This window comes from Heterodontus francisci, unplaced genomic scaffold, assembly GCF_036365525.1.
Source record: "Heterodontus francisci isolate sHetFra1 unplaced genomic scaffold, sHetFra1.hap1 HAP1_SCAFFOLD_545, whole genome shotgun sequence".
In the NCBI taxonomy this organism is placed as follows: Eukaryota; Metazoa; Chordata; class Chondrichthyes; order Heterodontiformes; family Heterodontidae; genus Heterodontus; species Heterodontus francisci.
In genome coordinates, this window is record NW_027141258.1 from 824,668 (window position 1) to 845,047 (window position 20,380).

The 20,380-nt window shown below is 54.7% G+C and overlaps 1 protein-coding gene across 1 annotated transcript in view; it reads right to left on the bottom strand.

Annotated features, from left to right (window-relative positions):
- The window catches only part of LOC137362551 (integrin alpha-X-like), a 66,623-nt gene that overhangs the window by 325 nt on the left and 45,918 nt on the right, over positions 1 to 20,380 (bottom strand). The window contains exons 12-25 of the mRNA XM_068026939.1: positions 14,471 to 14,610; positions 13,995 to 14,135; positions 12,126 to 12,329; positions 11,204 to 11,334; positions 10,516 to 10,670; positions 8,281 to 8,420; positions 6,083 to 6,208; positions 4,224 to 4,297; positions 3,810 to 3,951; positions 3,489 to 3,599; positions 3,193 to 3,272; positions 2,314 to 2,397; positions 1,568 to 1,640; positions 271 to 507 (exon numbers count right to left, since the gene is read on the bottom strand). Coding sequence (XP_067883040.1) covers positions 271 to 507; positions 1,568 to 1,640; positions 2,314 to 2,397; positions 3,193 to 3,272; positions 3,489 to 3,599; positions 3,810 to 3,951; positions 4,224 to 4,297; positions 6,083 to 6,208; positions 8,281 to 8,420; positions 10,516 to 10,670; positions 11,204 to 11,334; positions 12,126 to 12,329; positions 13,995 to 14,135; positions 14,471 to 14,610 — 1,838 coding nt within the window. The remainder of the gene's footprint in view (positions 1 to 270; positions 508 to 1,567; positions 1,641 to 2,313; positions 2,398 to 3,192; positions 3,273 to 3,488; positions 3,600 to 3,809; positions 3,952 to 4,223; positions 4,298 to 6,082; positions 6,209 to 8,280; positions 8,421 to 10,515; positions 10,671 to 11,203; positions 11,335 to 12,125; positions 12,330 to 13,994; positions 14,136 to 14,470; positions 14,611 to 20,380) is intronic.

The window sequence follows — 20,380 nt, forward strand, 5'->3', positions numbered from 1 at the left end:
AGTTGCCAATGTAGAGAGGGGGAGGGAGAGAGAAAAAGGGACTGAAATGTCGAGAGAGACCAACTGAGAGAGACGGAGACAGACGGCGAGAGTGAAAGACAGTCGGGTCGAGAGAGACAGACACAGTGAGAGGCGTAAATATAGGGAGTGGGAGAGAGGTGTAAATGTAGAGAGAGAGAAGGAGGGAGAGAGGGACACAATGTGAGACGAGCACAAAGAGAGAGAGAGAAAGAGGCATAAATGTAGAGAGGGAGAGAGACTGAGACAGACAGAAACAGAGAGAGGGGGATGTAGAGAGGGGGAGGGAGAGAGAGACAAAGAGAGAGTGAGAGAGACAGAATTGAAGGGAGAGAGCGAGCGTGGGACGTTGAGACAGATGTTCATTCCTAGCTCACTCACATTGGTACTGTTCACCTGCAGCTGGTCCCAGGTCAGTCCAGGGCCGACCTTCACCCGGACCTGGAAGGTAATCTGGACCGGAAGCGCCTGCAGTCCCACATTCTCCACCTGCCGCACAAGACAAGCCCCATGGATTTGCGTCAGACAACAGAATTGAAACAAACAGCCTCCTGATCCCCCTTCCCCACCCAGGGTCACTTCCACCCCCCCCCACCCAGGGTCACTTCCACCCCCCCCCTCCCCCCGGCCTTCACGTTGATGGGCCTCAAGATGACTGACCGAGTTCTGGCTCTAGTGACCACTGCGCCAGGAAAGGCTCAGGTTCCGTCCCCGTGCTGAGTTGGCCTGTCTCACCTGCGGTGAAACAAGGCCTAAGACTGGCCCCGCTCGCGCACGGACTGTTGTTACGGTGCATTACTAGGGCCTCGAACAGGCTCTGGTTGTTGCTATGGTGTGTTACTAGGCCTCAAACAGGCCCTGGTTGTTGCTATGGTGCGTTACTAGGCCTCAAACAGGCCCTGGTTGTTGCTATGGTGCATTACCAGGCCTGGCACAGGCCTTGGTTGTTACTATGGTGCGTTACTAGGCCTCGAACAGGCTCTGGTTGTTGCTATGGTGTGTTACTAGGCCTCGAACAAGCCCTGGTTGTTGCTATGGTGCGTTACTAGGCCTCGAACAGGCTCAGGTTGTTGCTATGGTGTGTTACTAGGCCTCGAACAAGCCCTGGTTGTTGCTATGGTGCGTTACGAGGCCTCAAACAGACCTTGGTTGTTGCTATGGTGCGTTACCAGGCCTGGCACAGGCCTTGGTTGTTGCTATGGCGCGTTACTAGGCTTCACACAGACCTGGTTGTTGCTATGGTGTGTTACTAGGCCTCGAACAAGCCCTGGTTGTTGCTATGGTGCATTACTAGGGCCTCGAACAGGCCCTGGTTGTTGCTATGGTGCATTACTAGGCCCCACAGAGACCTGGTTGTTGCTATGGTGTGTTAATAGGGCCTCGAACAGGCCCTGGTTGTTGCTATGGTGCATTACTAGGCCCCACAGAGACCTGGTTGTTGCTATGGTGTGTTAATAGGCCTCCAACAGGCCATGGCCAGACACTAAGTGTTTCAGTGCTCCAGCCACAGTTCAAAGGGCATTACTCAGAACTTTAAACGAATCATTACCTTGTAGGTGTGGAGAACAGGTTTTTCATCCGCCTTGTCAGTTGTGAAGTTAACATATTGCGTGGATGCAATCCTGTAACAGATAACGGCACAGCATTATAGACACGCCAGCCAATTTAATGTAGCTTCAAGTGCGTTAGATTCACTGTCCTTTCCCCCTCTGGGACCGGGTGTCACAGTGTGTTAGATACACTGTCCTTTCCACCTCCGGGACCGGGTCTCACAGTGTGTTAGATACACTGTCCTTTCCCCCTCTGGGACCGGGTCTCACAGTGTGTTAGATACACTGTCCTTTCCCCCTCTGGGACCGGGTGTCACAGTGCGTTAGATACACTGTCCTTTCCCCCTCTGGGACCGGGTGTCACAGTGCGTTAGATACACTGTCCTTTCCCCCTCTGGGACCGGGTGTCACAGTGCGTTAGATACACTGTCCTTTCCCCCTCTGGGACCGGGTGTCACAGTGCGTTAGATACACTGTCCTTTCCCCCTCTGGGACTGGGTGTCACAGTGTGTTAGATACACTGTCCTTTCCCCCCTCTGGGACAGGGTGTCACAGTGCGTTAGATACACTGTCCTTTCCCCCTCTGGGACCGGGTGTCACAGTGCGTTAGATACACTGTTCTTTCCCCCCTCTGGGACCGGGTGTCACACTGTGTTAGATACACTGTCCTTTCTGGAACTGATGGATTAAAATGAAAATGTCTGAGAGCATTTGTAAAGTATTGAAGGTTGCGACAAAGACTCACCCTTTGATAATCACATTCACTTCGTATTTCACTCCAAACCTCTTCTGCACAAAACTATCAGTTAGCGTTCGCTGCTCATTATCACTGCGGGAGGGGAAGGGGGGGAGATTTGAGAAAAATTCAGTCCTTCAATCGAGGGAATTTCAGCATCTTAAGAAACAGAAAAACTACTGAGGCACTCCCTCAGTACTGACCCTCCGACAGTGCTGCACTCCCTCAGTACTGACCCTCCGACAGTGCGGCACTCCCTCAGTACTGACCCTCCAACAGTGTGGCACCTCCTCAGTACTGACCCTCCGACAGTGCTGCACTCCCTCAGTACTGACCCTCCGACAGTGCAGCACTCCCTCAGTACTGACCCTCCGACAGTGCGGCACTCCCTCAGTACTGACCCTCCGACAGTGCAGCACTCCCTCAGTACTGACCCTCCGACAGTGCGGCACTCCCTCAGTACTGACCCTCCGACAGTGCAGCACTCCCTCAGTACTGACCCTCCGACAGTGCTGCACTCCCTCAGTACTGACCCTCCGACAGTGCGGCACTTCCTCAGTACTGACCCTCCGACAGTGCGGCACTCCCTCAGTACTGACCCTCCGACAGTGCGGCGCTCCCTCAGTACTGACCCTCCGACAGTGCGGCACTCCGTCAGTACTGACCCTCCGAGCCGAGGCAGCGCATTTGCGACGCCCAATTTCAGGGCCCCTTCCCGCTCGTCCTGCGGAGGTGCGCCCTGGCTGGATGTGGTTCCCAGTGTTTACGGGAGCATGGGGTTCCAAGCTGGGCCTGCGTAACCGTTCCCCTATTGACCCCAAGGCTGAGCGTGCGGAACAGTGACTGTGGGGTGGGGGGGGGGGAGGGGCGTCAGGCCGAGGGACGTACCTGGTGGCGTTGACACTGATGTCGGCCGTTGGCTTCCAATCCACATTCGCCGCGACGTCGAAGGTCGTTTCGAAGATCAGCTGAGGTGGCAGGAGGAAGGTCGGGAGGGCGAAGAGAGACAAGGATCCATTAGACAACCGGACAGTCTGTCGCCCGGACGGCTGGACCGGAGCAGAGGCACGCGACACGGAGGATTTCACCCCAGGCCTCCCGCACCTCCATCCCCCCGCCCCCACACCCCCCCCCCCCCCCCCCCCCAACTCACCACCCGACGATTCCCGCACTCGTTCACTCACCGTGCTCCCCGTCCTGAAGATGGGGTGGTTGACGCGACAGGGGACAACTCCCACGCTGGAGAACCTGGAGTTCTTGGCGTCATCGCACACGATGTGGGATCTGCGGCTGGACTGGAGGGACGGAGAACCCAGACTGTTAATAATCCCACCGTTTGCCCTTGCCCCCTCCCTCCCCCTCACCTGTCCCCTCGCCCCCTCCCCACCTGCGGGGCCTGGGAGTGCACAGGCCGCAGGCCGTATCTAAAGCCCCCACCTCCCCCCCTCCCTCCCTCCCTCCCCGACCACCGTCTCTCCCTCCCTCCGACTGTAAACGCCTCTTACCCTGATTATCGAGCTTATCCTGTAGGAGAGACCAGTTGGGACCCGGAAGGTCACGACCGTAAAGTAGGAATTCTCACCCGTGTTCTGCAGGGTGACCTTGACTGTGAGAGTGGAGTGACTGCCCACCACCAGGAACTGGGGCCTGCGGAAGACCCAGAGTCCCAGTTAGCACAGCACGTAAATGAACTGCATTTCCCTCAGCCGCAGCAAAGGCCCGTCACAGGATTGACAACGGTGGCGGTGGGGGTGGGGGGTGGCAGATGTTGGACGCCCGAGGCACGTGGGATGCGAGGGGACAAGCGGCCAAAAGCTTGGGTGAAGTGGTGGATCTCCCGTGGCGGACATTGAGGGGGGAGGGATGGTGAGGGGGCGGGTCGGTTTTTGTTGCGGGTGAAGAGATGAAAAGCTTCTTACCCCACGACGACGAACTGGACTTGCAGATGGTCCGTACAGATGTTGTCAGCTCCGCATTCCTGTTCAAAGGACAACTGAGGGGAATAGAGAAGGGCGGCAAACAGTGTCAGTCCTCTGCACAACGGTCGAGCTCCACCCCCAGCGGGAAGGGGTGTCGTTACGGGACTCCCTCGGGTACTCCCGCCCTCCCATCCCTTCCTAATCTCGGGCACAGAGTGAGAGAGAGAGACAGTGCACGGCACAGCAATGTCAGAAAACAGCCCAAGAAACATCATCGAGCAAATCTTGCCCCCGAGCACGTGCGAGGAGATATCAGAGACAGGCAACCAAAAGCTCGGTCAAAGGGGTCTGTTTTAAGGAGCGTCTTAAAGGAGGAGAGAGAGCGAGGCGGAGAGGTTGAGGGAGGGAATTCCAGAGCTCGGGGCCCCAGGCAGCTGAAGGCACGGCGGAGCGATGGGAATGGGGGGATGGTCAAGAGGCCGGAATTGGAGGAGGGCAGAGATCTCGGAGGGTTGCAAGGGCTGGAGGAGGTTACAGAGATAGGGAGGGTTGTAGGGGCTGGAGGAGGTTACAGAGATAGGGAGGGTTGTAGGGGCTGGAGGAGGTTACAGAGATAGGGAGGGTTGTAGGGGCTGGAGATGGTTACAGAGATAGGGAGGGTTGTAGAGTCTGGAGGATGTTACGGAGATAGGGAGGGTTGTGGGGGCTGGAGGAGGTTACAGAGATAGGGAGGGTTGTAGGGGCTGGAGGAGGTTACAGAGATAGGGAGGGTTGTAGGGGCTGGAGGAGGTTACAGAGATAGGGAGGGTTGTAGGGGCTGGAGGAGGTTACAGAGATAGGGAGGGTTGTCGGGGCTGGAGATGGTTACAGAGATAGGGAGGGTTGTAGAGTCTGGAGGATGTTACAGAGATAGGGTTGTGGGGGCTGGAGGAGGTTACAGAGATAGGGAGGGTTGTAGGGGCTGGAGGAGGTTACAGAGATAGGGAGGGTTGTAGGGGCTGGAGGAGGTTACAGAGATAGGGAGGGTTGTAGGGGCTGGAGGAGGTTACAGAGATAGGGAGGGTTGTAGGGGCTGGAGGAGGTTACAGAGATAGGGAGGGTTGTAGGGGCTGTAGGAGGTTACAGAGATGGGGAGGGTTGTAGGGGCTGGAGGAGGTTACAGAGATGGGGAGGATTGTAGGGGCTGGAGGAGGTTACAGAGATGGGGAGGGGTGTAGGGGCTGGAGGAGGTTACAGAGATGGGGAGGGGTGTAGGGGCTGGAGGAGGTTACAGAGATAGGGTTGTAGGAGCTGGATGAGGTTACAGAGATAGGGAGGGTTGTAGTGGCTGGAGGAGGTTACAGAGATAGGGAGGGTTGTAGGAGCTGGAGGAGGTTACAGAGATGGGGAGGGTTGTAGGGGCTGGAGGAGGTTACAGAGATAGGGTTGTAGGGGCTGGAGGAGGTTACAGAGATAGAGAGTGTTTGAGGACCATGGAGGGATTTGAAAACGAGAGGATGAGAGTTTTAAAACCAATGTGTTGCTGGACCGGGAGCCAGTGTAGGTCAGCGAGAACAGCGGTGTGACGGGTGAGTTCGGACACAGGCAGCAGAGTTTTCAGACAGAGAGAGAGAGACCGACATAGACAGAGAAGCAGAAAGATGCGGGAGGCGGGGGCGGGAGAGGTGTACAGAGCGAGGGGGAGGGACAGAGATACAGAGACGGAGAGGGAGGGAGGGACAGAGAAACAGAGAAAGACACAAGGGCAGCGACACCAGTATGAGAGAGTGAATATTCCTGTCGATTAAACCCGCCTCCCGTTCATTAACTCCCCTCTGCTGTCCGTATCTGGTTCCCCCCCGGGGAAATCGCAGACTCACTTTTCCGGTGCTAATCCTGTTGTTCCCTTGTTTTAAAATGGGAGCAGGGATGTTCCTCGTCCGCTGACCCACTCCGGTGAAGGTCACCTGCAGAAGGATGGGGTTGTAATAATCCTGGATGCAGCTCTGCGGGAGAGAGAGAGGCAGAGGGAGACAGGAATGAGGTGGAGGGCTACAGAGGGTTACCATGTCCAGCCTCCCCTCAGCATCCCACCCCCTTCTGTCCTCATTGCTCTATTTTTTTCTGTTCTGTTGTCATCGGGACGTGCCGCACATTATTTCCAGCGTAGAAGCAGGCCGTTCGGCCCTTCGTCTCCGTGCTGTTGTTTCTGCTGCCCACGAGCCCCCTCCCAACCACGCCCCCACCCCCCGCCATCACCCTATCCTGCTGTCCCTTTCTCCCTCGTGTCTTTATCCAGCTCCCCCCCCTCCCCTCTTAAATACATCGATACGATTCACCTCAACCCACTCCCTGTGGGAGCGAGTCCCACATTCTCCCCACTCTCTGGGGAAAGATGTTTCTCCTGAATTCCCCCATTGGATTTATTAGTGACTGTCTTATATCGATGGCCCCCACTAGTTGTGGTCCTGCCCGCAAATGGAAACACCTTCTCTACGTCTGCCCGATCGAAACCCACAAATACCCACAAACAAGTACTGCGCTGAGTGGACCCAGCTCATGGGTTCTCTGTGATGTTGGTTGAAGCATTTAATATTGGTCCCTGAAAACCTAAGACTGGAGGAACACATTAACAGGACAGGGGCCCCTCCAGCCCGCTCCGCCGTTCAGTGAGATCATGGGTGACCCGTGCCCCAGCTCTAGAAACCCTCCGCCTTTGCCCCAGTTCCCTGAATACTTAAACACGAATCGATCCAGTCCCAGATGGAAAATTAAGAACCGATCGACCGTCGTTTTGCGGGGAGAGAATTCCAGACTTCATCCCACCTTTTTGCGTATGGAAGTGTTTCCTAATTTCAGTCCCGAAAGCCCGGGCTCTTGTTTGCAATCTCTGCCCCCTCCCTCGTCCGGGACTCCCCAACCCAGTGGAAATAGTCCTCTCTGTCTCTACCCCATCTGTTACCCTTTCATATCTTGATCTCGTATTTAATCCTTGGTGTCCCAGTATCATTCTGGGAAACCTGCACTGCACTCACTCCAAGGAGATACCTCCTTCCTACGGTGTGGGGCCCAGAAATGCTCCTAGTAACTCCAGGCACGGGGTTAGATACAGAGTAAAGCTCCCTCTACACTGTTCCCATCAAACACTTCCCAGGACAGGTACAGTACGGGGGTTAGATACAGAGTAAAGCTCCCTCTACACTGTCCCCCATCAAACACTCCCAGGACAGGTACAGTACGGGGGTTAGATACAGAGTAAAGCTCCCTCTACACTGTCCTCATCAAACACTCCCCAGGACAGGTACAGTACGGGGGTTAGATACAGAGTAAAGCTCCCTCTACACTGTCCCCATCAAACACACCCAGGACAGGTACAGTACGGGGGTTAGATACAGAGTAAAGCTCCCTCTACACTGTCCCCCATCAAACACTCCCAGGACAGGGACAGTACGGGGTTAGATACAGAGTAAAGCTCCCTCTACACTGTCCCCCATCAAACACTCCCAGGACAGGGACAGTACGGGGTTAGATACAGAGTAAAGCTCCCTCTACACTGTCCTCATCAAACACTCCCCAGGACAGGTACAGTACGGGGGTTAGATACAGAGTAAAGCTCCCTCTACACTGTCCCCCATCAAACACTCCCAGGACAGGGACAGTACGGGGTTAGATACAGAGTAAAGCTCCCTCTACACTGTCCCCCATCAAACACTCCCAGGACAGGTACAGTACGGGGGGTTAGATACAGAGTAAAGCTCCCTCTACACTGTCCCCATCAAACACTCCCAGGACAGGTACAGTACGGGGTTAGATACAGAGTAAAGCTCCCTCTACACGGTCCCCATCAAACACTCCCCAGGATAGGTACAGTACGGGGGTTAGATACAGAGAAAAGCTCCCTCTACACTGTCCCCCATCGAACACTCCCCAGGATAGGTACAGTACGGGGGTTAGATACAGAATAAGCTATGAATGATTACCTGAGGCCACCCCTCAGTCTTATCATTTCTAGAAACAAGCGCAGCGGGATTTTTTGCGTGTCACTCCTGCAACTGCCCACCCACCCTGTGGCCCTCACCTCCACATGTATCTTGGGCTTCACGCACTGGGTATTGCTCAGTATGAAGGAGCCCGTGGGCTCCGTCACCAGCTCCGCTCGCTGTATCTTCCGTCCTGGATCCAACTTCAGTTCGTAGGTGAGGTTAACTGACGGGGAACCTGAGGGAAGACGGTGGAGGATGGTCAGGAGTGAGTGCGGTGTCCAGTTACCGAGAAAATGTCCCATGGCCTTCACAGGAACGTCCTGGAGCACATCAGGAGGGATCAGGGACAGGCGACCAAAAGCTCGGTCAAACAGGTCTGTTTTAAGGAGCGTCTTAAAGGAGGAGAGAGAGAGCGAGAGAGGCGTAGAGGTTTAGGGAGGGAATTCCAGAGCTTAGGGTCCCAGGCAGCTGAAGGCATGGTCGCCAATGGTGGAGCGATGGGAATCGGGGGATGGTCAAGAGGCCAGAATTGGAGGAGTGCAGAGATCTCGGAGGGTTGTAGGGGCTGGAGGAGGTTTCAGAGATAGGGAGGGTTGTAGGGGCTGGAGAAGGTTACAGAGATAGGGAGGGTTGTAGGGGCTGGAGGAGGTTACAGAGATAGGGAGGGTTGCAGGGGCTGGAGGAGGTTACAGAGATAGGGAGGGTTGCAGGGGCTGGAGGAGGTTACAGGGATAGGGAGGGTTGCAGGGGCTGGAGGAGGTTACAGAGATAGGGAGGGTTGCAGGGGCTGGAGGAGGTTACAGAGATAGGGAGGGGGTGAGGGGCCATGGAGGAATTTGAAACGGAGGATGTGGATTTTCAAATCGAGGTGTTTCCGGACCGGGAGCTCGTGTAGGTCAGCGAGCACAGTGGGTGACGCGAGAACGGGACTCAGTGCGAGTTAGGACATGGGTGGGGGGTGGGTGGGAGGTGGTAGTGGTGGCATTGGGAGTTTTGGGATGAGCTGAAGTTTACGGAGGGCGGAATGTGGGAGAGAGCAGCTGGGATTGTTCTGCTGAAAGCAGGGATGATTAAGAGGAGTTGCTCAAAGTTAGGATAAAGTTTGAGAGAGTGAGCAGGGAGGGGTTGCTTCCAGTTGGGGGGAGGGGACGGTAACCGGAGGGACACAGATCGAAGGCAATCGGCAAAAAGCAGAGGCGAAACGAGGAAAGTTCTTTTGAACACAGTGAGTTCTTGTGATCTGGAACGCGCTGCCCGAAAGGTTTAATAGAAACTTTCAAAAAGTTACTTCATGGTGAGAAAAATGTGCAGGGATATGGGGAAAAGAACAGGGGGTAATGGGATTAATTGGATCGTTCGAGCAAAGGGCTAGCAGGGGCATGAGGGGCCAAACAGCCTCATGCTGTTGTGAATCAGTTAATGCTTCCCTTATATGATATAAAATAACAGATACCCGGGAGTGAGTTACAGACTGGAATCTAATCGAGGGGTTCGGGGGGGGTTTATATATAGAATAACAGATACCCGGGAGTGAGTTACAGACTGGAATCTAATCGAGGGGTTCGGGGGGGGGGTTTATATATAGAATAACAGATACCCGGGAGTGAGTTACAGACTGGAATCTAATCGAGGGGTTCGGGGGGTTTATATATAGAATAACAGATACCCGGGAGTGAGTTACAGACTGGAATCTAATCGAGGGGTTCGGGGCGTTTATATATAGAATAACAGATACCCCGGAGTGAGTTACAGACTGGAATCTAATCGAGGGGTTCGGGTGGTTTATATATAGAATAACAGATACCCGGGAGTGAGTTACAGACTGGAATCTAATCGAGGGGTTCGGGGGTTTATATATAGAATAACAGATACCCGGGAGTGAGTTACAGACTGGAATCTAATCGAGGGGTTCGGGGGGAGGGGGGGTTTATATATAGAATAACAGATACCCGGGAGTGAGTTACAGACTGGAATCTAATCGAGGGGTTCGGGGGGTTTATATATAGAATAACAGATACCCGGGAGTGAGTTACAGACTGGAATCTAATCGAGGGGTTCGGGGGTTTATATATAGAATAAGAGATACCCGGGAGTGAGTTACAGACTGGAATCTAATCGAGGGGTTCGGGGGGTTTATATATAGAATAACAGATACCCGGGAGTGAGTTACAGACTGGAATCTAATCGAGGGGTTTGGGGGGGGTTTATATATAGAATAACAGATACCCGGGAGTGAGTTACAGACTGGAATCTAATCGAGGGGTTTGGGGGGGTTTATATATAGAATAACAGATACCCGGGGGTGTTTGTGTGTAGAATAATTGAATTACCTGGCACATTACTGGTCAGTTGCCTGATGGCGAAACAGATATTGGCATCCACCCTTGGCCCACCTGCTGACGACTGGGAACAGTCAACGTCCTTCAGCAGGATTTTGTTTGGCACGAATTGCATCGTGATTGAGACGTCTAACACTGGCCTGGATCTGTGAAAACATTCGAATCATTTGTGGCACCTTTTCCCCCCGCCCCATGCCACCGAGCCAGCCTGACTCCTCTTTTGCAGGCTGCAATCTCTCTTGTCTCTCTGCGGTCCGCCATGAGGCCTCAACAGTTACGACCGCCCACATCTAATCTCTTCCCACAGGACCAGTGACTCTCACCAGCCTTCTCTAAAACATCTCGTGGTTTCGAGGGGCAGTCACTGTTGTGAGGGAGGGGACATGCCGGCTAGTTTGTGCACAGCAAGCTCCCACTAACAGCCATGTCCCTCATTACTGGCCCTCCGACAGCATGGCGCTCCCTCAGTACTGGCGGAGGGTTTTTAGCTCGGAGTATGGGAGGTGAATCCCTGGTGTGAGGCGCAAACCCACTACCTTGTGAATCAGAGGCGAGGGAGTGAGACTGGCCGATCGTGGGGCGGCCTGTCAGTGGATACCCCCCCCCCCCCCCCGGCCTCCCCGAGGTGGGGTGGGGGTCTTGCGAGGGAGTGGGTGGTGGAGGGTGACGGAGCACTTACCGAAAGACAAAGACTTTCCCCAGCGCGCCCACGGCGATGTCCGTGAGACCATCCCCGCTCACGTCCATGGATCCATGGATAGACTGCCCGAAGTACTTCAGGCCACTCTCGATCTCGGCGGACCTGATGAGCTGTCAGAATGGAGGCAGAGCACAGCGGTGGTTAGAGAGTGAGGCAGAGATCGGAAGGGTGGGGGGGGGGAACTGGGAGCAAATCTAAAGAGGAGGTCAGCGGACAAATGGCAGTCGTCAGGGGTCAAAGGTCGGGACGGCAACTTGCCGGACGCCAAGGGGAAAAATGACCCCTGATTAGAGGGTAAATCACCGGAGATCAGAGTATCTGTGGGGTAGCTGAGGCCTGAGAGCAACCGGTTACAGAGCCGCACTGACTGAGGCCTGGGAGCAGGGCCTCGCCTAGCAACCGGTTACAGAGCCACACTGACTGAGGCCTGGGAGCAGGGCCTCGCCTAGCAACCGGTTACAGAGCCACACTGACTGAGGCCTGGGAGCAGGGCCTCGCCTAGCAACTGGTTGCAGAGCCACACTGACTGAGGCCTGGGAGCAGGGCCCCTCCTCGCAACCGATTACAGAGCCACACTGACTGAGGCCTGGGAGCAGGGCCTCGCCTAGCAACCGATTACAGAGCCGCGTTTTCACAAAGACTTAAGGCTCTGGGATCTGGAGAATAGGGAAGGAAGAAACGTCAGGATTTCTTGCAGGTCTCACTGCAGTTTCCCAATGCTCTCCACTCCATTGCAGAACTGTGTTGCACAACCAGGGCACTCACTGCGGTGAGTCAGGAACGCACAGCGACGGCCGTGTTTGGCCAAGGCTCTGGGAGGCAGGCGCAGAGAGAGAGGTTTGAGAGAGAGTGAGTTCGAGCGTCGAGAGAGATAGCTGGAGAGAGTGGTGCTCGCACTGACCTGGCTGTGGGTTGGGTTGATGCGACTCGGAGTCCCGTGGTAAATGTAGACGGTCCCCCGGTGCCCGTCCTCGAGCGGGGCCCCGATGGCCACGTCCGTGATCCTGTCCCCGTTGAGATCGGCCACCTCAGCAATGGCCGCCCCGAATCTGCCCAATTGCTCTCCTTGTTCTCCTGACAGGGTGTTCAACTCTTGCAAATGGCCCTAAAGGGTGGAGCGGGGGTTCAGGCGGAGAGAGGTAGGAGTTGGAAATCAAGGGTGAGATCAAGTTCCCTTCGCAACCTTCCCCTCCCCTCCTCATCCCTCCTCTCCCCTTCCCAACCAGCCACTCCTCAAACTGCGCCCCCCCCCCCCCCAAAGGGGAGATTTGACGGAGGGTTTTGAAACAATGAGGGTGCGGCTGTTTTGGATTTAGGGTCACAGATCAGTCACAAGCTCGTTGAATGGCGGAACAGGTTTGAGGGGCTGAATGGCCTCCTCCTGTTTGTACATTCCTTTGTTATAACCGCTTGCATTTGTATCGCATAACATAACATCCAAGGGTAAAACAGAATCTGACCCCGAGGCATGTAAGCAGGGGGGAGTTGGACGGGCTACCAAAAGCTCGGTCAAAGAGGTCAGTTTTAAAGAGTGTCTTATAGGAGGAGGGAGAGCGAGGCGGAGAGGTTTAGGGAGGGAATTCCAGAGCTCGGGGCCCCAGGCAGCTGAAGGCACAGCCGCCAATGGTGGAGCGATGGGAATCGGGGGATGGTCAAGAGGCCGGAATTGGAGGAGGGCAGAGATCTCGGAGGGTTGTAGGGGCTGGAGGAGGTTACAGAGATAGGGAGGGTTGTGGGGGCTGGAGGAGGTTACAGAGATAGGGAGGGTTGTCGGGGCTGGAGGAGGTGACAGAGATAGGGAGGGTTGTCGGAGCTGGAGGAGGTTACAGAGATAGGGAGGGTTGTAGAGGCTGGAGGAGGTTATAGAGATAGGGAGGGATGTAGGGGCTGGAGGAGGTTACAGAGATAGGGAGTGTTGTAGGGGCTGGAGGAGGTTACAGAGATAGGGAGGGATGTAGGGGCTGGAGGAGGTTACAGAGATAGGGAGTGTTGTAGGGGCTGGAGGAGGTTACAGGGATAGGGAGGGTTGTAGAGGCTGGAGGAGGTTACAGAGATAGGGAGGGGTGTAGGGGCTGGAGGAGGTTACAGAGATAGGGAGGGTTGTAGGGGCTGGAGGAGGTTACGGAGATAGGGAGGGTTGTCGGGGCTGGAGGAGATTACGGAGATGGGGAGGGTTGTAGGGGCTGGCGGAGGTGACAGAGATAGGGAGGGTTGTAGGGGCTGGAGGAGGTTACAGAGATAGGGAGGGTTGTAGGGGCTGGAGGAGGTTACAGAGATAGGGAGCGTTGTAGGGGCTGGCAGAGGTGACAGAGATAGGGAGGGTTGTCGCAGCTGGAGGAGTTTACGGAGATAGGGAGGGTTGTAGCAGCTGGAGGAGATTACGGAGATTGGGAGAGTTGTAGGGGCTGGAGGAGATTACGGAGATAGGGAGGGTTGTCGGGGCTGGAGGAGATTACGGAGATAGGGAGGGATGTCGAGGCTTGAGGAGATTACGGAGATAGGGAGGTTTGTCGGGGCTGGAGGAGGTGACAGAGATAGGGAGGGATTCGATCACGAGGATGGAGAATTATAAATTGGCTGTTTGGAGGAGGGGGCAAACTGTCTGATTCTGATGCCACTGGTCCCATTGGGCAATGCCAACCAGTTCGCCCGCTTTACCGGCACTCTGCGCCCGTTTGCTGGCAACGCAGAACACCCCCCCCCCTCCCCCATAACGGACGCGTGTAGCGGGGGGATGTGCCCGTAATGGGGGTCCTGCGCGGAGACTCACCCCATTCAACACTTTGTACATGTAGACGATCCCGCCCTTCTCCCGGGTGTGGTACATGGGAGCGCCAACCAGCAGCAGGTCCGTCTGGCCGTCTCGGTTCAGGTCCACCGGGCACAGTTCCGATCCGAAATACGAGCCGATCTGCCGGGAAAAGCAGGGGCATGCCATATGAGTGGAGCTCAGAAGGGATGGCAGCGCGGCCCCCGACCGCTTTGACATCATCCATTGATGCCACACCTTCCGCCGGAGACGGACTGGAAGCGAATACCTTGGGAAATGTGAGGTGTTACAGGAGGAGCCCTGCTCTCCTCCCTCTGTGTAATTTTATGCGCGCATATAAATCCGACTGGCAATTTTAGCCTGAACCTGACAATCTCAATGTGTGATCTTTCCCTGCTTTTTGAATTGCAATCGTGTGAAGCTGTTGATGAGCCAGGATCAGAAAATATAAATCCAATGTCCAAGCCAGTACGAACCTGTTTGCCCACAATCTTTTCCCTCCAGTTTCGATTGCCACTCTGGGGGAAAACTAATACTTCCCCTTTATGGCGGTAGCGTGGAGCTCCCGTAATATAGTAAGCTGTGTTGCCTTTCTTGATTTCCTTGACTGTGTAGCCTGAAAAACAAACAAAATAAAAGCTCATTACTAATCTCTGCCTTCCCTCTCCATTGCATCGACTGGGCTACAATGGCCTCATTCTAACCTCTCAGCCATTAGTGCTGAGGGAGCTCCGCACTGTCGGAGGGTCAGTACTGAGGGAGCTCCGCACTGTCGGAGGGTCAGTACTGAGGGAGCGCCGCACTGTCGGAGGGTCAGTACTGAGGGAGTGCCGCACTGTCGGAGGGTCAGTACTGAGGGAGCGCCGCACTGTCGGAGGGTCAGTACTGAGGGAGCGCCGCACTGTCGGAGGGTCAGTACTGAGGGAGCGCCGCACTGTCGGAGGGTCAGTACTGAGGGAGCGCCGCACTGTCGGAGGGTCAGTACTGAGGGAGCGCCGCACTGTCGGAGGGAGCTGTCTTTTGGACGGGAGTTTAAGGCAAATAGCCCTGTCTCGCATTCAATACTGGTTCAGTATTAACCTCCAAAAGGCAATCGGACTGTGATAGGCGGGGCTGCGGGGGTTGAGAGCAGGGGAGTGGGAACTAATTGGATAGTCTTCCAATGAGGCAGCACAGACAGATGGGCTGAATGCCCTCCCCCCCCCCCACCACCACCAGCGCTGCATGATTCTAGCCCCTCGTCCCTGATTGCATTGAACCGGAGGGAGGAACAAACTCCGAGGAGGACTGCAGCCTGCAATCCTGCTAAATCCGTCCGACCAGTTCTCTCTTCAGAAATAGCACTCTGCTGAGCGAGCGCATTTGTTTGGGGAAGTTTAGAGACGCCAGGATGTGGGCTGTGCATGGGTAAACCTCACTCGCCTGAGGACACAGTGGTTGGGCATGGCCGAGCCGCTGTGAGGAGATATCAGGGGCCGGCAACCAAAAGCTCGCTTTTCAGGAGTGAGAGGCCGTGGAGGCATTTGAAAACGAGGATGAGGATTTTAAAATCGAGGCGTCACCGGACCGGGAGCCAGTGTAGATCGGCGAGCACAGGACAGTGACGGGTGAACGGGACTCGATGCGAGTTACGACACGGGGTTGGGGGGTGGGTGAGGGGGTGCAGCGTGAGTTTTGGGAAGAGCTGATGTTTGCCCAGGGCGGAATGTGGGAGAGCAGCCAGGAGACGCGTCGGAATGGTCAAGTTTAGAGGGCAACGACGGCACGGGGTGAGGGTTGTGGCAGCCGATGAGCTGAGGCAGGGGCGGAGTCGGGCGATGTTACAGCGGTGGAACCAAGCGGTCTCAGTGATGGCGTGGGTATGTGGTCGGAATCTCATCTCAGGGTCAAATATGACACCAGGCTTGCGATTAGTTTGGCTCAGGTCGCTGGCAAGAGGAGTTGGTGACTGGGCATCAAAGACAATGGTTTCCGCCTCCCCGATATTTACTTGGTGGAACTGCCCGCTCTTGGATCGACTGCCGGGGCTCAGGAAGGCTCAGCACCGAGCCGAGCGACGCGGAAGGCCTCCCTCCCCCACCGCCCACCCCCCTGCCCCCGAGGTCCGCATCTCTGAACTGCTTCCAATGCAATTCTATCCCTTCTCGCGCAGTACCCCAGATGTGGTCTCACCAACACCGTGTACAACTGTGGCAAAACTTTCCGACTTCTGTACTCGATTCCCCCTTGCCAAGTGGGACGAGTTCACACTTTCCCACATTATGCTCCATCTGCCAAATTTTTGTCGGTGGGAGAGGTCATTGCACCTCACTGGACAGCTACCGCCCGCCTCAAACCGGGCAGCCCCCGGTCAATAAGGTTCTGTCCCGCCACAGTCTGCCTGCTTCAATGGGTGCTTGGAGCTCAGGGTCATTGCCCAAAAGGTGGACTGATTCACCGCACCAAACAACATGAAAAAAGGAAAGAAGGTACCAGCCCTTCGCTTTGCAAGCTGGAACGTCAGAACTATGTGTCCTGGCCTGTCGGAAGACCTTACACAAATCAACGATTCTCGGAAGACCGCCATCATTAACAAAGAGCTCAGTAGACTCAATGTAGACATTGCAGCACTTCAGGAGACTCGCCTCCCCGCGAGTGGCTCTCTAGCAGAGCAAGACTACACCTTCTTCTGGCAGGGCAGGGATCCTGAAGAACCAAGACAGCATGGAGTGGGCTTCGCCATCAGAAACTCTTTGCTCAGCATGATAGAGCCTCCCTCAAATGGCTCGGAACGCATACTGTCCATCCGACTGCTCACCACCTCTGGTCCAGTACGCCTCCTCAGCATCTATGCTCCAACACTCTGCTCCCCACCTGAAGCTAAAGACCAGTTCTATGAACAACTCCATAACATCATTAGCAGCATCCCCAACACCGAACACCTATTCCTGCTGGGGGACTATAATGCCAGGGTTGGGGCCGACCATGACTCATGGCCCTCCTGCCTTGGGCGCTATGGCGTTGGAAGGATGAATGAGAACGGGCAGAGACTGCTTGAGTTGTGTACCTATCATAACCTCTGCATCACCAACTCGTTCTTTCACACTAAACCCTGTCACCAGGTTTCATGGAGGCACCCAAGATGGCGTCGTTGGCACCAGCTAGACCTCATTGTCACAAGGCGAGCCGCCTTAAACAGTGTTCAAATCACACACAGCTTCCACAGTGCGGACTGCGACACCGACCACTCCCTGGTGTGCAGCAAGGTTAGACTCAAACCAAAGAAGTTGCATCATTCCAAGCAGAAGGGCCACCCGCGCATCAACACGAGCAGAATTTCTCACCCACAGCTGTTACAAAAATTTCTAAATTCACTTGTAACAGCCCTTCAAAACACTCCCACAGGGGATGCTGAGACCAAGTGGGCCCACATCAGAGACGCCATCTATGAGTCAGCTTTGACCACCTACGGCAAAAGTGCGAAGAGAAATGCAGACTGGTTTCAATCTCATAATGAAGAGCTGGAACCTGTCATAGCCGCTAAGCGCATTGCACTGTTGAACTACAAGAAAGCCCCCAGCGATTTAACACCTGCATCACTTAAAGCAGTCAGAAGCACTGCACAAAGAACAGCCAGGCGTTGCGCAAACGACTACTGGCAACACCTATGCAGTCATATTCAGCTGGCCTCAGACACCGGAAACATCAGAGGAATGTATGATGGCATGAAGAGAGCTCTTGGGCCAACCATCAAGAAGATCGCCCCCTCAAATCTAAATCGGGGGACATAATCACTGACCAACGCAAACAGATGGACCGCTGGGTTGAGCACTACCTAGAACTCTACTCCAGGGAGAATGCTGTCACTGAGACTGCCCTCAATGCAGCCCAGCCTCTACCAGTCATGGATGAGCTGGACGTACAGCCAACCAAATCGGAACTCAGTGATGCCATTGATTCTCTAGCCAGCGGAAAAGCCCCTGGGAAGGACAGCATTACCCCTGAAATAATCAAGAGTGCCAAGCCTGCTATACTCTCAGCACTACATGAACTGCTTTGCCTGTGCTGGGACAAGGGAGCAGTACCCCAGGACATGCGCGATGCCAATATCATCACCCTCTATAAAAACAAAGGTGACCGCGGTGACTGCAACAACTACCGTGGAATCTCCCTGCTCAGCATAGTGGGGAAAGTCTTTGCTCGAGTCGCTCTGAACAGGCTCCAGAAGCTGGCCGAGCGCGTCTACCCTGAGGCACAGTGTGGCTTTCGTGCAGAGAGATCGACCATTGACATGCTGTTCTCCCTTCGTCAGATACAGGAGAAATGTCGCGAACAACAGATGCCCCTCTACATTGCTTTCATTGATCTCACCAAAGCCTTTGACCTCGTCAGCAGACGTGGTCTCTTCAGACTACCAGAAAAGATCGGATGTCCACCAAAGCTACTAAGTATCATCACCTCATTCCATGACAATATGAAAGGCACAATTCAACATGGTGGCTCCTCATCAGAGCCCTTTCCTATCCTGAGTGGTGTGAAACAGGGCTGTGTTCTCGCACCCACACTTTTTGGGATTTTCTTCTCCCTGCTGCTTTCACATGCGTTCAAATCCTCTGAAGAAGGAATTTTCCTCCACACAAGATCAGGGGGCAGGTTGTTCAACCTTGCCCGTCGAAGAGCGAAGTCCAAAGTACGGAAAGTCCTCATCAGGGAACTCCTCTTTGCTGACGATGCTGCTTTAACATCTCACACTGAAGAGTGCCTGCAGAGTCTCATCGACAGGTTTGCGTCTGCCTGCAATGAATTTGGCCTAACCATCAGCCTCAAGAAAACGAACATCATGGGGCAGGACGTCAGAAATGCTCCATCCATCAATATTGGCGACCACGCTCTGGAAGTGGTTCAAGAGTTCACCTACCTAGGCTCAACTATCACCAGTAACCTGTCTCTAGATGCAGAAATCAACAAGCGCATGGGTAAGGCTTCCACTGCTATGTCCAGACTGGCCAAGAGAGTGTGGGAAAATGGCGCACTGACACGGAACACAAAAGTCCGAGTGTATCAGGCCTGTGTCCTCAGTACCTTGCTCTATGGCAGCGAGGCCTGGACAACGTATGCCAGCCAAGAGCGACGTCTCAATTCATTCCATCTTCGCTGCCTCCGGAGAATACTTGGCATCAGGTGACAGGACTATATCTCCAACACAGAAGTCCTTGAAGCGGCCAACATCCCCAGCTTATACACACTACTGAGTCAGCGGCGCTTGAGATGGCTTGGCCATGTGAGCCGCATGGAAGATGGCAGGATCCCCAAAGACACATTGTACAGCGAGCTCGCCACTGGTATCAGACCCACCGGCCGTCCATGTCTCCGCTATAAAGACATCTGCAAACGCGACATGAAATCGTGTGACATTGATCACAAGTCGTGGGAGTCAGTTGCCAGCGTTCGCCAGAGCTGGCGGGCAGCCATAAAGACAGGGCTAAATTGTGGCGAGTCGAAGAGACTTAGCAGTTGGCAGGAAAAAAGACAGAGGCGCAAGGGGAGAGCCAACTGTGCAACAGCCCCGACAAACAAATTTCTCTGCAGCACCTGCGGAAGAGCCTGTCACTCCAGAATTGGCCTTTATAGCCACTCCAGGCGCTGCTTCACAAACCGCTGACCACCTCCAGGCGCGTATCCATTGTCTCTCGAGATAAGGAGGCCCAAAAGAAAGAACAGTAATCCCATATTCCCTATCACCTCCCGACACTAGGGGCAATTTACAACGGCCAATTTACCTATCACCTGCAAGTCTTTTGGCTGTGGGAGGAAACCGGAGCACCCGGCGAAAACCCACGCAGAACTTGCAAACTCCGCACAGGCAGTACCCAGAATCGAACCAGGGTCCCTGGAGCTGTGAGGCTGCGGTGCTAACCACTGTGCCACTGTATTTCTGGGATGTCATTTGTGTCTTCTACAGTGAAGAGAGACACAAAATATCTGTTGAACGCTTCCGTCATTTCCTCGTTTCCCATTATTAATTACCCCAGACCCTCTCTCTGGAGAATTGGGCCGATACTCTCTGGAGTTTAGAAGAATGAGGGGGTGATCTCATTGAAACGTACAAGATTGTGACGAGGGTTTTGACAGGGGAGACACTGAGAGGTTGTTCCCCCCCCCCCCGCCCCCACACTGGCTGGGGAATCTAGAATACGGCGGTGGGGGGCACAGTCTCAGGATAAGGGTTCGGACGTAGATGAGGAGAAATTTCTTCGCTCGGAGGGTTGGGAATCTGGAATTCTCCACCCCCGGAGGATGGTGGATGCACCATTATTGAATATGTCCAAGACTGAGATCGAGAGATTTTTGGCAACAGAGGGGATCGATCTTCTGCCCCCTAGACTTCCATCACGATCTTTCTCACT